The sequence below is a fragment of the Belonocnema kinseyi genome, chromosome 2, assembly GCF_010883055.1.
Source record: "Belonocnema kinseyi isolate 2016_QV_RU_SX_M_011 chromosome 2, B_treatae_v1, whole genome shotgun sequence".
NCBI lineage: Eukaryota > Metazoa > Arthropoda > Insecta > Hymenoptera > Cynipidae > Belonocnema > Belonocnema kinseyi.
This window is the reverse complement of record NC_046658.1, coordinates 112,691,543-112,707,063: the sequence shown is the minus strand read 5'-3', so window position 1 is coordinate 112,707,063 and position 15,521 is coordinate 112,691,543. Positions and strand designations below refer to the sequence as shown.

The 15,521-nt window shown below is 25.3% G+C and overlaps 1 protein-coding gene across 3 annotated transcripts in view; it reads right to left on the bottom strand.

Annotated features, from left to right (window-relative positions):
* Nucleotides 1-3,953: 3,953 nt before the first annotated feature.
* LOC117183129 (eukaryotic translation initiation factor 4E-binding protein Mextli) overlaps nt 3,954-15,521 on the bottom strand; it is a 35,039-nt gene continuing 23,471 nt past the window's right edge. For all 3 annotated transcript variants that reach the window (XM_033376322.1, XM_033376324.1, XM_033376323.1), the window contains 2 exons: nt 13,095-13,210; nt 3,954-5,687 (listed from right to left, as the gene is read on the bottom strand). In XM_033376322.1, coding sequence (XP_033232213.1) covers nt 5,583-5,687; nt 13,095-13,210 — 221 coding nt within the window. In that variant the 3' untranslated portion in view covers nt 3,954-5,582. The remainder of the gene's footprint in view (nt 5,688-13,094; nt 13,211-15,521) is intronic.

The window sequence follows — 15,521 nt, the reverse complement described above, 5'->3', positions numbered from 1 at the left end:
TTTTCAAAACACTTTCCCTTTTTATCGGTTTTTTTCTCTTTTCATTTGCAAAAATCATTTGACTAAATATTCAACGATATTGTTAAAAATTCATTTTTTTAGAGTGCAAGTTTTAAAAACATTTTCCCATTTAAAGTAATAACAAATAAGCAACAAATTAAAGCATTGAAAGTAAAATTCTTGAATTTGAACTTAAAGTTGAAGTTTAAAAGTTTTTCAATTCAAAAATGTTGCATTCAAATGCTCAATAATTTACACCTATAAACTGGCAGGCAATAACACTTTAATTGGACAGTTTCAAATAAAATGCAGATAAACTGCAAAATTCAGAATTTTTAACATTCATAAACTATAGAGTACAAAAATTTAGATTAAGTTCCAAAAATATAAATCCACGTTTAAATTTCAAATAATCTAAACTGAAGAATGAATCAATGAACTTTAAAAAATTTAAATTATATTATAAAGTTATATTAATTCTGCGAATTTAAACAAATTTGGATTTATAAGTAACAATTGAACACTTATAATTTGTAGAAAAATTAGAGTAATTTTAAGACATTTGGAATTTTTAAAAAGATAAAAAATTAATTTAGAATTTAAAATGATAACTATGTGTACAAAGTGTGTCTATCGAAAAAATTCGAATATTCGTACAAAAATTTTGGAGCAATAACCCACAACCTAATTTAAAACAAAATGTATATTTTTGCAGATTTCAAACAAAAAATTGGAAGCTTTTTATGCATTGTGTAAGGCTCCAAAAGAATCAAAACCTTTTCTGAATATTCCAAGGAAAATTGAAAATGATTTCTCATTTTGAAAAATTATTTTAATAGAATAGTTAAAAAGATTTTAAGAGATTTCCAAAATTGTGGAAAAAATTCTATTCATTTAAAAATTTTTTTAAAAGTTCTGAAAAAATTTCACACTTCATTTCAATTACTTGACATCATTTCAAGTTTTAAATTAATTTTGAATCTTCTCAAAATTTCTAAATATCTGTTAAAATTACTCAATTTTTTTCTAAAAATAATAAGTGTTCAATTATTATTTTTTCATAAAAATTCAACAATTTCGCTTACAAATTAAACATTTTTTAAATGTAACAATACAAATTGTAACGCTAAAAGTTCAAAAGCTCTTTGAAATTCTAACGATTTAAAGATTTCTATGTCAATCAATTCAGTTTCAAATTGTTTACTTTTAAATATTTCGTTCCAATTTACTGATCCAAAATGAGCAGTCAAATATTGCTAAATATTAAATATTTATTCTTTTTCTTAATTAAAAAAAAAATTAATTGAATGGGTTCAAAATTAATATTTTGGACTGAAACAATATTTTTAATTTAATGAGAGCCTTTAATTACGAATAACTTATTATCAAGTTATTTTTTAAGTTGAAAGAAAATTATTAAGTTTCAATGGCACCTTTACATTTTTTTAATGACTAATGCTTTCGAATTGAAACAGTACCATACTGGAAATTCTTCAACTTTGAACGAATTTGCAATCATTTCATGAAACAAATTATTGTTCAGTTTTTAATACTAAAGGTATATATTCTTCTTCTGAAAATTTGTAAAATTCCCGGTCAAGAAATAAATTTAAACATTCTTGAAAATTTATCTGCCTTCTACAAAATTATTTTTTACTTCAAAATTCAACTATTTAATTGAAAAACCAAAAATTATTAGTTGAAAATGATCTTTTGAAAATTGATCTTTAAGAAATGAAAATTATCTTTTTTACTACAAACTCAACTATTTTATCAGTAATCTTTTTTTAGCAAAAGGAACTTGTTCAACTTTCATGGTTTAAAATTAACTTTGTTTTTAACTGCCTTCTTCACCAAATCAATTTTTTGGTTTGAAAATTAAAATTTTTAGTTTAACAGTCAAATCTTTTCTGTTCTAAAACATTCGGTTTTCTAATCTCTTTTAGTAGAAAATTCAGCTTTTTGTTTAAAAAATCAAATACTTCGTTTAAAATTCATCTGTTTTGGTTAAGGCTTCAACATCTTTATTTGCAATTCGTTTATTTTTATTTTGTAAACTACAAATTTGCTAAAAAAATATCTTATTCTGTGTTGATTCATCTCGGGTTGGAAATTATTTTTTTTTAATTAATTTTTTTACTGAAAATTCAACTTTCATTTTTAGTTGAAAATTTAACTATTGTTTTATATTGTATATTCGTCTCTTTTTGATTAAACTACAGTTTTTTGGTTAAGAATTGAGGTTTTTTTTAAGTTGAAAAGTCAACTTATTTTGTGAAAAACCTTCTTTATTTGGTTGAAAAGTAATTGTTTTAACTTAAAATGTTAATATTCCATTGTTGTTTGAACATTCAATTGTTTGGTGAAAAATGCAACAATTATTGGTTCTCAATAAAAAATGTGTCCCTTTGGATTAAATCTTCATCTTTCTGCGTTTAAAAACATTCGACTTTCTCAACTTTCGTGGAAGAAAATCCACCATTTTGGTTCAATATTTCACTATTTTATTTGTAATTCATTCTCTTTTTGTTTGTAGAATTCAACTCTTTTTTTATTTGAAATATCAACTATTACATTTTTCGTTAAAAATTGAATTACCTGATTGAATGTTGAACTACTTGATAAAAAAAATCTTGTTTTTCGTTGAAGATTCATTACTGGTAGACAATGTTTGTTTTTTTTTTTTAAATTAATTTCTTAACTGAAAATTCAACTTCCATTTTTAGTTGAATATTAATCTTTTTCAGTTGAAAATTTAAATATTCGGTTAAAAATTCACGAATTTAGTACAAAATTTATCTAGTTTAGTTGAATTTAACTCTTTTTGATTAAAACTAGTACAAATATTTTTTGTCAAAATATCTATTACATTTATTTATTAAGGATTCATATTTTTCGCTGAAAACTAATCGTTTTAATTAAAAATTTTAATATTCCATTTTTCGTTGAAAATTCAATTGTTTGGTAGAAAACTCAAATAATTTGTTGAAAATTCATCTTCTGGTAGAAACATAAGCTTGTTGGTTGAGAATTTAATTTTTTCGTTTGATTCAACTATATTTGGTAGAAAGTGCAACTTTTTGTGGTTAAATTTAATTTTCATTATCTTTGTTGAAAGTTAAACTGTTGTATTGATAATTCATCTTCTTTGGTTAACGTCAACTGTGTATTTTAATGAAAATCCTTTTTTGTGTTAACTATTATAATATTTTATTCATATTTATTTATATTATATATTTATTTCTGATTATTTTGTCAACTATTACATTTTTCGTTAAAAATTCGTTTTTTTTTGTTCAAATTTTTTTTTAAACTGAACATGTATAAAAATCCCCCTTTTTCAGTGGAAAAAACAATTCTTTGGTAAAAAATGCACGTATTTTGCTAATGTCATTTTTTTTTTATTAAAAAATTAATCTTCGTAGTTGAAAGTTAAACTAAATGCTAAAATTAATCCAAATTAATCGAATAATTTAAGCCGAAGGAAAAAAAGTTTTTGGTTTAGCAGGCAAAAATATTTAAAAAATTGAAATCCGTTAATGCATTCTCTTTCCTATTTAAATTTGAAAATTAGAAAAAAGTTTCTAGTGACCAAAAAATAAGTAATAAAACATTTTTTTTTTTAATTTTAGTAAATTGTGCATGTTTTTAAAAATTGTGGTTTCACTAAGTTGGTAAAAGTTAATATTTTGAAATGCTTTTAAAAGTACGTTTCTTTATAATAAAATAATTTAATATTTTTTCGAATCAAACTTTTCGGCCCACAGAAGAACGTACAATTATCAGAATTTTCAAATTAAAAAAAAAACGAACAAATGACATTAATATTAACAGAATATTAATTCCAGCATATATTCACTTCGCCCTTGTATTGAAGGCTGAAATTGAAATTACATAATTATTCATGAAACTTGAAAAATAATGAGATACATTTTCGATCAAATATTTTATTCTTTAACAGAATTACAGTAAAAAATTCATCTAAAAATTGTTTCGAGAAAAATAACTACATCGAATTCAACTTTGAATCTCGTGGTAATCAACACAAATACAATTATAATTTATAAAATCTCTCCAAACAAAGAATCGGCTGTAAGGCAAATTTCAGATTTGCCTAGGGTATAAAACGTAAAATAACTTACTTATAGATTAACCGATTTAATCAATTTCGTTTAGTTCTTAGATTAAAATTAGATAATCAGACTAGACTATATGAATGCTAAATCACGGATGAGTGCCCATTTGCCACGTTTTTTATTTTCATGAATTATTTCTCTGGTGGCGAAGCAAAGCAATATAAGAAGGGAAAAACATCTACAACAATTAAAAACACTTAAATTTGAAAACGCGACTATTCTAAAGATTTCGATTAAATCTCAGGAAAAAAGATTAAAGCGCTGAAAAGTTTTTCTAGTGAAGATTTCGATTAAATAGTTAATGAAGCCAGTTGTAAATAATTAGCTTTTAAAATTGATAAAGCACTTAAGTCCATGATGTTAGCATCGAAACATTTTTCTCTTTCTTTCCTAACGACTTTCTTCTTATAATTTGTATGTGCTTTATAAGAAAGAAAGTAATCTTAATTCTAGTAATTAATCAATTATATTTTGGCTGTTCTCACTACCCAAGAGTTAAATATTTTTTTTCACATTTTTGTTTTCAGTTCTACACTTCTGTGTAATTATCAGAAAGCTGTAAATAAGATAACTTTTATAAAAATACCTTTTCCATTCACAGACAATAATATTACAAAGTCACACTTTTCATTTTTCATGCGATTGTCTGTTACGAGAGTGATAATTATGCCACCTTCAAAGATAAATCAATTTCTTTTAAATTGATTTTATCGCCTTTATGACCTCTAATTTCAGCGATAGCTGACACAATTATTTCTTAATAGTAAATTCCTACTATTACATCTTCTACGAAGTGTGGACCACATCCAAAAATCAAGGTAACCTTCAAAAATTTTCAAACATGAAAATAAAATACTGAAAAGTTCGAATTATCTAAACAAGACATTATAATCTATCTATCGAAAGCGGAGAAACGATAACGTAATTACGACATCTAAGTACTAAAACAAAAATATCGTTTTTCAAAAGTCTTTTGATGGTACAATATACAACATGCAAATTCTGTAAATTGAGATTCTATTTGTGAAACCATAGGGCGATTAAGCCAACTTGCACGGCCAATAAAATAAATAAATAGTTCAACAGAGAAATATAGCAATAAAAAAAAGAATAAATAAAAGGCTCTAATACATGAATGACTTGTATAAATAAAAAATAAGAATAAAAATTATAATAAAAAACTAAAAAAGGCAGTTGCATACGTTTTTTTCTCGTAATTACTTATTTAATTACAACAACCTGCTTTGACTTATACGCCTTACGTGTCCTCAAAGCACACCTTCGAACACATCTTTATAATAGTGGTAAATACATCTCAAGAAGTCGCTCTCGATACGCAAAAACAATGTCAGGATTTACATTCTGCAAATCTATGCAAAGAAATTCTTTATCAATCTCACAAACGGTTTCAGTCCGATAAAGTCTCTAAGTCACTTCCTTATATTTCTACTCCGGATCGTTATCCGCTTCACCAGCAGGTAAAATCGTAACAAGGCCTGCTGCTGCTACTTTTGCCTTATAAGCTTCCGGTTCGAACCAGCGAATCGGTGCCTAAATATGACAACAAAATCAGATTAATATCGAAGTCAAAAGAAAATTTCCAAACTTCGTAAAACACACAAAAATCCTCTACTTTTATAAAAAAAAAAGAATAAATAAAGCGCCGTCCTTAAACTACGTTACCAATTTTTTACTTTACCCAACTTCAACCAATTTTGTCAAAAAAGGAGGATTTGAGGGGATTTTTCACGAAAATAGGTGAATGAATTCTTTCAACAAAAAAATAGTATATTGAATAAAATATGAAACACTTTAAATTCCAAAGATTTCAAAACGAAATATATTGTATTTTCAACCATATATTTAATATTTCAATCAACGGGACGAATTTTTAACAACAAAATAGTTTTCAACCAAAAAGTTGCATTTAAGCCCAAATAGTTTAATTTTCAATTTTAATAGTTAAACTTCCAATCAAATAGTTAATTTTTCAAGCCAAGAAGATGATTTGTTTAGAAGATACATACATTTTTTAATCCGAAAAGTTAAATTGAAAAAAATCATTTTAATCTAAATTCTCAATAAAATAGATAAATTTTTTATTGAAAAAGATGATATTTTCAACTAAAAAAATATATATTTTTGAGTCAAAATTGGAATCGTCGTATTCGGGGTTTAAAAATAATTTTTACGGCGAAAAGAACCGAATTTTTAATCAGTTAAATCCAACAACAAACAAAGATAGAACTTCAACTAAATAGCTGAATCAACAAAACAAACTAAATTTTATCAAACAAGATTATTTTTCTACCGAAAAAGACGAATTTTAAACAAAAGACATGAATTTTCTACCTAATAGTTACATTTTTAACTTATAAAAGAATTACCTTCTAATCAAAAATGGATATATTAAATTATCAGGTCAAAAAATTAATTTTTATAAACAAACAAAAAAAAACTAATTTCAAACAAAAAAGTTACATTTTCAAGCAAGAAGTTAACTTTCTAACAAATAGTTAAATTTGCATAAAAACAATTTAATTTTTAACCAAATTGTTGAATGACCCAGGTAGAAAGATGAATTTCTTACAAACAGTTGAATTTTTAATTCGAAAATATGAATTTTAAACAACAAATTATTTTTTAAAAATCATTTAACTTTAAACCAAGTAACTAATTTTTTAACCAAAATATATGTTAATTTGAAATCAAAAATATTTGAATTCCATAAAAAAAAATAAGAATTAAAAAAAAATGGAATCGACAACCACAAAAGGATGAATTTTCAACTAAGAAGATTAATTATCTTAAAAAAAAAGATGAATTTAAAAATACATGATTTTTGAAACACATAGTTAAGTTGTCAACTAGAAGAGATCTATTTTTAATTAAAAACATCAAAAAAGGGATTTTTAATAAACTAGATAAATATTCAATTAAAAAGATGAATTGCCAACTAAATAGTTAAACTTTTGACCAATTAGTTAAATTTGTAAGCCAATACAATTTTTTGTAGAAGACAGCTGAATTTTGATCCCAAAAGTAGAGTTAAAATAAATCGTTTTCAACGAAATCCTCAACGAAATAGATGCATTTTTCGAGACAAAAATCGAATTTCAGTTTCAAAAATTGATTAAAAATAAATAACTTTCACCGAGTTGAATTCAACCAAAAAGACGATTTTTAAAACTAATAGTAAAATCCTAAAAAAACCACCATTTTTAAACAAGAATAATTATTCTTGTGCCAAAGAAGATGAATTCTTAACGAACATATAATAGTTACATTTAATAATTGAATTTTTAAAAAATAGTTTTTATTTCAAATAAAAAATATTTTAATTGAAAATAAAAAACAGTTGAATTTAATCAAAAAGACGAATTCTCAACAAAATAGCTTAATGCTTAACAAAATAGATTAATAGCTTAATGCTCAACCAAAACAGACGAATTTGCAACCAAAAAGTTACCGTTTTAACCGAAAAGGCTGATTTTCAACCAATAAGATTAATTTTCTGAAAAAAAAAACGTAAATTAAATGAATCTGCAACTAGTCAAATTTCTAACTAGAAAAAATCTATTTTCAATTAAAAATATAATGTTTCAACCACAAAATGGGCCAACAGTTACGTGTTTAGTTAACGAAATTAATTCTCAACCAAAGAAAAATAAATGTTTAACTAAGCTTATGAATCTTTAACAACAGCAAATTGAATTATCAACAAAATAATTAAATTTTTAACAAAACAATATAAATTTTAAATCAAAAATATAATATAGACTTTTCAACTAAAAATAGTTGGATTTTCTTAAGGGATTCTACTACACTACCGGTCAAAAGTTTGAGTTCACTGCTTTTTTGATGATTCATTCAGTTCTTTTAATTTTAATGATTACAGGGCTAGATATTTTGTTTCGTTTTAAAGCTTTTTTCGCAGTATCGCAACAGCTTAAGCATAAATCTAAAAAAATTGCCAATCACAGTGCAAGAACAAAAAATTTGGAAAAAATTGCAATACTTTGTTGTTGCGATACTGCAGAAAAAATAGCTTTAAAATGAGACATAATTAAAATTAAGGGAACCTGATCATCCTTAACATAAGTTAAACTGTTGATCGGTAGTGTAATTCATTCTAAGTTATCATCTAAACACATACTAAACCTTTTCCAAGTTCGCACGTTACGTCAACTCCCCCCCCCCCCCCCCCCCCCCCCCCCCCCCCCCCCGACAAATGTAATTTTTGCCCCCCCCCCCCACACACAAATTGGTAACGTAGTTTATGAAAGCTCATCAGACAGTAGTTATTCATGTAATTCTCCATGCAATTACTGTACAGAGAACTTAGAAATTATTTCAATTTGTAATTTATCTACGTTATACATGAGGGGTTGACCACTGTTCTAAAGAGTTAAATGCTCTGAGAAATTCCCACGAGCATAAGAATATACTCGAACTTTATGTGATTTGAGAATTTAATGAGCATTCATAATCATTTTGAATTAGAATTTAAAATATATTTTTTTATATTTTTATTAATAATAATTACATTGTTAAAATTTCGCGGAAAAATATATTGCTTCAAATTGGAAAAGGCGCTTAATTTAAATGGCAAAAGAAGTCACAATAATAGAAAACATATTATTCGCATCACACAGCGTGTCTTGTTCAGAGTTGCTACAATATCCCAATTTATAAATTCTTCGAGGCATAAAACCCACCATACACCTAGAAGATTTGTAATATTAATGCAAGACAATTTTGTTTCTAAATAAAATTTTAACACATTTTAGTTAAGTTTTCAAATAAAAAAGATAAATTTTGAACCTAAGAAATGAATTTTTTAATAAAATGATTAAAATCTTTAACAAAAAATATTAATTTCTAACAAAATAGTTGAATTTTCAATCCAAAAAATTAATTTTTTACCAAAAGACTCATTTTAAATAAAGTACGTGAATTTTCATTTAAAAAGATCAATTTTCAACCAAAATTCGAATATTTGAAATGTTAGAAAAATAAATGTTTAATCCAAAAAAAGAACATATTTAAATAAAAAACAGTTTTTCCTCATCCAAAAAAATGATTTTTCAAACAAAAATGGAAGAATTAAATTTTCAGTTAAAAGAACCAATTTAAAAAAAAGGATTCTCAACAAATTAATTCAATTTAAACCTAAACGAAGATCGACCAAGAAAGATACAGTTTCAATAAAATATAACAATTTTCAACTCAAAAATCTAAATTTACAAACAAAAACTAGAATAGTTCAATTTTCAGTAGAAAAGTAATTTATAAACAACAACGAAGCGAGTTTTCAGCAAAATTAATTTGCCACTAATCAACTAAAAATATTAATTTTCGAATAAATAGTGGAATTTTCTAACCAAAGGATGAATTTTCTATAAAAAGAACGAATTTGTAGCTATACATTTTTTTCAGCCGAAGAAATAAATTCTTAACCAAAAATAAGATACGAGAAATTTTCTACAAAACAACATTTTTTAACGAAAAAGGTTGCCAAAACAAGAGTAGTTCCATTTTCAGTTAGAAAAGTAAATTATAAACAACAAAAAGCGAGTTTTCAGCAAAATTAATTAATTTTCAACTAATCAACAAAAAATATTAATTTTGAACAAATAGTAGCATTTTCAACCCAAAGGATGAATTTTCTAAAAAAAAGAACGAAATTTTAACTGAACATTTTTTTCAGTCGAAGAAATGAATTGTTAATAAAAAAATAGGATAGTGAAATTTTCTATAAAACAACACTTTTTAACGAAAAAGCTTATACTTATATTAAAAAAGGTAAATTTTCCACACAAAAATGGAACAGTTAAGGTGAATTTTCAACTAAAATGATAAATCTTCTACTGAACAAATTTATTTTTTAACCAAGAACATGAATTTTCAACCTGATACATGTATTTTCAACTAAAAAGATAAATTTTCTATCAAAAATAAAATATTTACGTTTTCAGTTAGTTAAATAAATTTTGAACCAAAAAAGAAACGAATTTTGAACAAAATAGTTTAATTTTTAACCACAGAAATTAATTTTTAAGAAAAAAGATGAAGTTTCAACTAATAAGAGTACTTTCCTACGTAGAAAGACGGATTTTCAACAAAAAATGAATTAATGAATTAAATTCATTACATTTTCAGTAAAAAAACTTAACTTTGAATCAAATCAATGCAAATTTGCAACGAAATAGTATAACTTTCAGGTAAGAAGATTAAATTTCTATCAAGAAAGATCAAATTTCGACAAAAAATGGAACACTTACATGTTCCGTTTAAAAAATTAATTCTAAATAAGAAAAAACTATTTTTCAACCAAAAAGATAAATTTTATACAAAAATATACGAATTTTTAACAAAGTACATGATTTTTTAACCAAATATTTGAATTTTTAAAGGATTTTTCAACCAAAAAGTGGAATTAGTCACCAAGAAGCTTAAATATTCTCCCAAAGATTCGAATTTTCAACAAAATACAGGAATTTCAAACGAAATATTTTAATTTTTATCTTACGAAGATAAATTTTGAACCAAACATGTACGAGTTAATTAATTTTCAACTAAAAACCATTTTTTCAACAAAATAATTAAATTTTCAATAAAAAAAGTGTGTCAACTAAAATTATGAACCAATAAACAAATATTATTTTCAACCAAAAAAGATAAATTCTCAACGAAAAGCGTTATATTTTATAGTTCAACCAAAAAGGATTTTAATTTTACACCAAAAATAGTTGAATTCAACCAAAAAAGGTGAATTTTCAACAAAATAGTTTGAATCCTCAACCAAAAAAGATTAATTTTTAACCAAATAGTTGCGATTTTCAACCATAATAATAAAATGAACTTCAACTTTAGTTTTTCAAAAATTCCTTAACTCAATTAGGTTTTCCCTTACTTTTTGGAATTACCTGATCTGTAGCAACTCTGTAATCTAAAAATATATGTTTATTTCACTCTAGAATGTTTTTTGTAAAAAAATATGTAGTAATTATAAGATATATTTGTTTAAACAAAAAATGCTTTAAATTATCTTAAATGCCCTGTTTGAGCTTAAATGCCGAGCATATTCTCGAGGTTGACCATTCTACTGTTTAGTGGAATGGTCTGGCTCACACTTCAGCTTTTAAGAGTAATCAACTCCTCGGGTAAATAAAATTGAGATTGGTTAAACTCTTACCTTCTAAATAGCCCTAGACGTGTGCTTAAAATGACAGATAAGAAGATTATCAATCGCATTGCTGATTATTAAAAGCTCTTGAAAACACACAACACAACATCACCGAGCAAAGTAAATTAAGGCAGGCTTCGTTCATTCAATAAACTTGAAACCAAAATCTTTTCTTAAAAAATATTAAATAAAATAGTCGTTTTTTTAACTTTTTTTGACACAACTCTAAATTATATGAGAAAGAAATATTAGATTTGGAAATTAACAACCAAATGCAAGTTTGAATGGAAGGTACACAAAGTTTCGTATGGATTTAGTGATTAGTCACTCCAATTATTAGGAAAAATACCATTTTTTTATTAGGAAACCAAATCACTCATAAGCAATACGATCTTTTCATTCAGTATTAATCGCAATTAACACTGTCGGACGTACAATTTTCCCTTTTATAGTTACGACTTTACTTTTAAAATCAACGTGAAATTAAACCGAAAAATGTATAAACTTCGCGTTAAGAATTTCAAAAGCAATATCACGCGAAGTATTTTTACTTATACAATATTTTCATTTAAAACTAGTACTTATATAGTTCTTATCACTACAGTAATTTTATTAAGTAGAACACTGTATATAAAAATGTTTGGAATTTTTATCTAGCAGATCTCAAATCTTATCGAAGAAAAAAAAAGAAAAAAAACGCGTTTCCAATTTTTAATGCAAAGACATGCAACATATCTTGTATCTTTGGATGCTAGTTTCTCAAATGCTTGCAGCCAAAGTCGAGCAATTCATATGCGATAAAAGCAAAAGTCTCATTTATTAATTAACTGTCGAAATCACTATTATCAAATAATTCATGATATCAACTCTCTTTTTGGCAAAACAAACAGCCTTGCTTTTCTTAATAATTTGATTTAACTTGAATTATATATCTTTAAAGCATTTCAGAAACGATTGAATAAATTAAAATTATCAACGAAAATGAACAGAACATAATAAAAATTAAGGAGGCATTGAATAATATTACTATTATGAAGACCAAATGCGTAGCGCAAAAATATATTTTATACAATGTCCCCTTGATCTTCAGATTAAGCCTAATGTCACGGAAATGCAACAAAAAAAAAAAAGATAAAAATCGTAATACAAGTTTCGTGTTCATTTATCACAAATCTCAGGTAAAGGCACTTTGGTGTCCAGATTCAATCTCTTTGGAAGAATCTAGCTATCTTAAAAATATAATAGAACTTGAAACGCAAAACTACAGAATGCTAAACTGTATCATAATACTGTTAAGCTTAAGATATTCCGTAAATAAATGTATCTCTGAACTTTCAACAAACATTTTTTCCTAACCCTAATAATCAGATTTTCAGTTTTTCAAATCTTAAGTTGCCTTAACTCTCTCAAAAATGTATCAAACATTATTGAGAGATAATATTTTTGCAACAAATGTTAGTTGCAGAGTATAATACTAATAGAGAGATTACGATAAGATCTATAAAAATAGAAACTAAAAATTAGTAATAATCGAGAATTGAAAGTCTTTTTTCTCAAAGCTAACAAGTCTTAATGATTGTGTTACTAGATCAACGACACAGCTTCTCTGAGATTTCAAAAGGTTTTGTTTCTCATATGAAGTAAGCGTATTCGAAATGTGTCTGTCTTTTGTTATTATCAGCATCAATGAAACAGTTAGGCGATTGGTAAGTTTCATCGTTAGTATCGTCTGTGCCGCAGTTAATGTAATTATCGTTCCTGTCGCGTACCTTGCGTACGATGTTAGGACACTCCTTCTGAATGCGAGTCCAATCTACGGGAGCCCGTTTAGCATATGGCCCGGTGGAACACATCAGTAAAAACTCGTACGTTAGCTCCCTCGATGCTAAAACAAAAAAGGTATCATTTATTTATTTTTAAAAGTAAGCATCCTTTCTTTATTTTAATAACTTAAGAATATTCGTCTCATCACGATTTGGTTGTCTGTCTTTTTTTTTTCTCGCAAAATGAACAAGTGAGAGTGAGAAAGACAGAGATGGTCGCGATCCAGAAACCGTTCTAATTTATTCCTTTCATTATTTATTACTCAGAAATACCACAGAAGTTAATGATATTATGAATTTTTGTTTGATAATTACATTGACCATACACAAATATTGATTTTAATTTAAGAAAAAGGAAACAATAATTAAAATTGTAGGGCTAGTAAAAAAATACTTTATAATATTATTATTTTTAATAAAAAACAATTCAATTTAACCAAACACGAATCTTCAAAAAATAGTGGAATCCCTCACAAAAACTAATAGATTTTTAACAAAATAATTCAATTTTCAACTAAAGAGATGAATGTTAAATAATATAATAGAATTTTACACGAAAGCATATTGATTTTTCACTACTAAACATTTGAATTTTTCACCAAAAAGATTAAACTTCTATCAACAGATGAATTTTCAGAAAAATTTCAACCAAGAAAGATTTCATTTAAATTCTCAATAGCAAAATATGATGTTTCAACACATAAGTTGATTTTAAACCAAATAGTTGAATCTTATACAAAAATAAATGAATTATTCGGCTAAAAAGACGAATTTTTAACAAAACACGTTCAATATTCAATAAAAAAAGGATTCGTTTTTTACAAAAAAGTTAAATTTAAATGAAGTAGTTGAATCTTTTACATAATTCAATGAAAACGAGTTAAATTCAAACAAAACGATAAATGCCCAACAAAACAGTTTAATTTTCTACGAGAAAAAATTCATTTAACAAAACAATAATTAATTTTTTAACCAAATAGTAGACATTTCAACCCAAAAAGAATAATAATAGTAGAATAATACTATTTAAAAATGTTTGAAGCCAGGAAGACAATTATTTTAGAAGACTTTTGAATTTTAAGAAACGTTCATTTTTGAATGAAATAGATGACTTTTTGAACAAAAAAGATTAATGCTTAATCCAAAAAGTCAAATTTTCTATTCATAACAGTTTAATTTTTGACAAAATTATAATTTTTTAACAAAATAGTCGAATTTTTAACTCGCAAAGATGAATTTTCGACACAAAATGTAATCACTAAATATGAAAGATGTCTGCTACAAAAAAAAATATTTTTCATGCAAAAAGACGAAGTTTAGACGAAAAAATGTGATTTTTTTAAACAAAATAGTGGCACTTTGAACTTGAAAAAATGTATTATGAACCAAACGTTCGAATTTTCGGAGTAAGAAGAATAAACTTTGAACAAAAACCAAACAGTTGAATTATTAAGCCGACAAAGACGAATATTTTTTGCAAAAATGTCAATTTTTAACAAAAAAAAGTTCATTTTTAAATAAGAGTGATAACTCTTTGACCAAAAAAGATTAATTTAAAAAAAAAGAGAAACGAAACTTCTATTTAAAACAGTTTAATTTTCGACAAAAAATATTAATTTGAACAAAATAGTTGAATTTTTAACGTGCAAAGATGAGTTTTCCACCAAATGTTCTAATTTTAAAACAAAAAGAGCTTAGACTAGAACTAAAATTCAAATAGTTGTACTTTAAAGCTAAAAAGACTACTCTTTTGCAAAGAAAATTACATTTTCAACAAAATATTAATTTCTAAATAAGAAAGATGAATTTTTAATAAAAAAAACCTTTTTTTTTAAACAAATCAACCTTCATAGAAAAAGATAATTTTTTTTACAAAATAGTATAATTTTCAACTCGTAAATATGAATTTTTGACAAAAAATTTCATTAATAATTAGGAAAGATGCATTTGCTACCAAAAAAGATAACTTTTCAATGCAAAATAATGAATTTTCTATGAAAAAAGATGACTTCTTTGAGAAAATAGTTAAACTTTTCACTCGCAAAGATGAATTTTCAAGCCAAAGAGACGAATTTTCTCTTCAAAACAGTTTAATTTCCGACAAAAATTATTAATTTTAACAAAAAGTTCACTTTTAAATAAGAAATATAACTTTTTGTGCAAAAAAGATGCATTTTTAATCCAAAAAGACGAATTTTGTATTCAAAGCTGTTTAATTCCCGACAAAAAGATGAATTTTCATTCCAAAAGTTTTAAAAAAATTCACTATTATAATTACACAGGCCGACAAAATTTGACAAAGGTCCGAAACCAGAGACCAGACCTAGTATACCCGAAGGTTTTTGCTGCGCTGAATCCGAATCCGACCTCAGA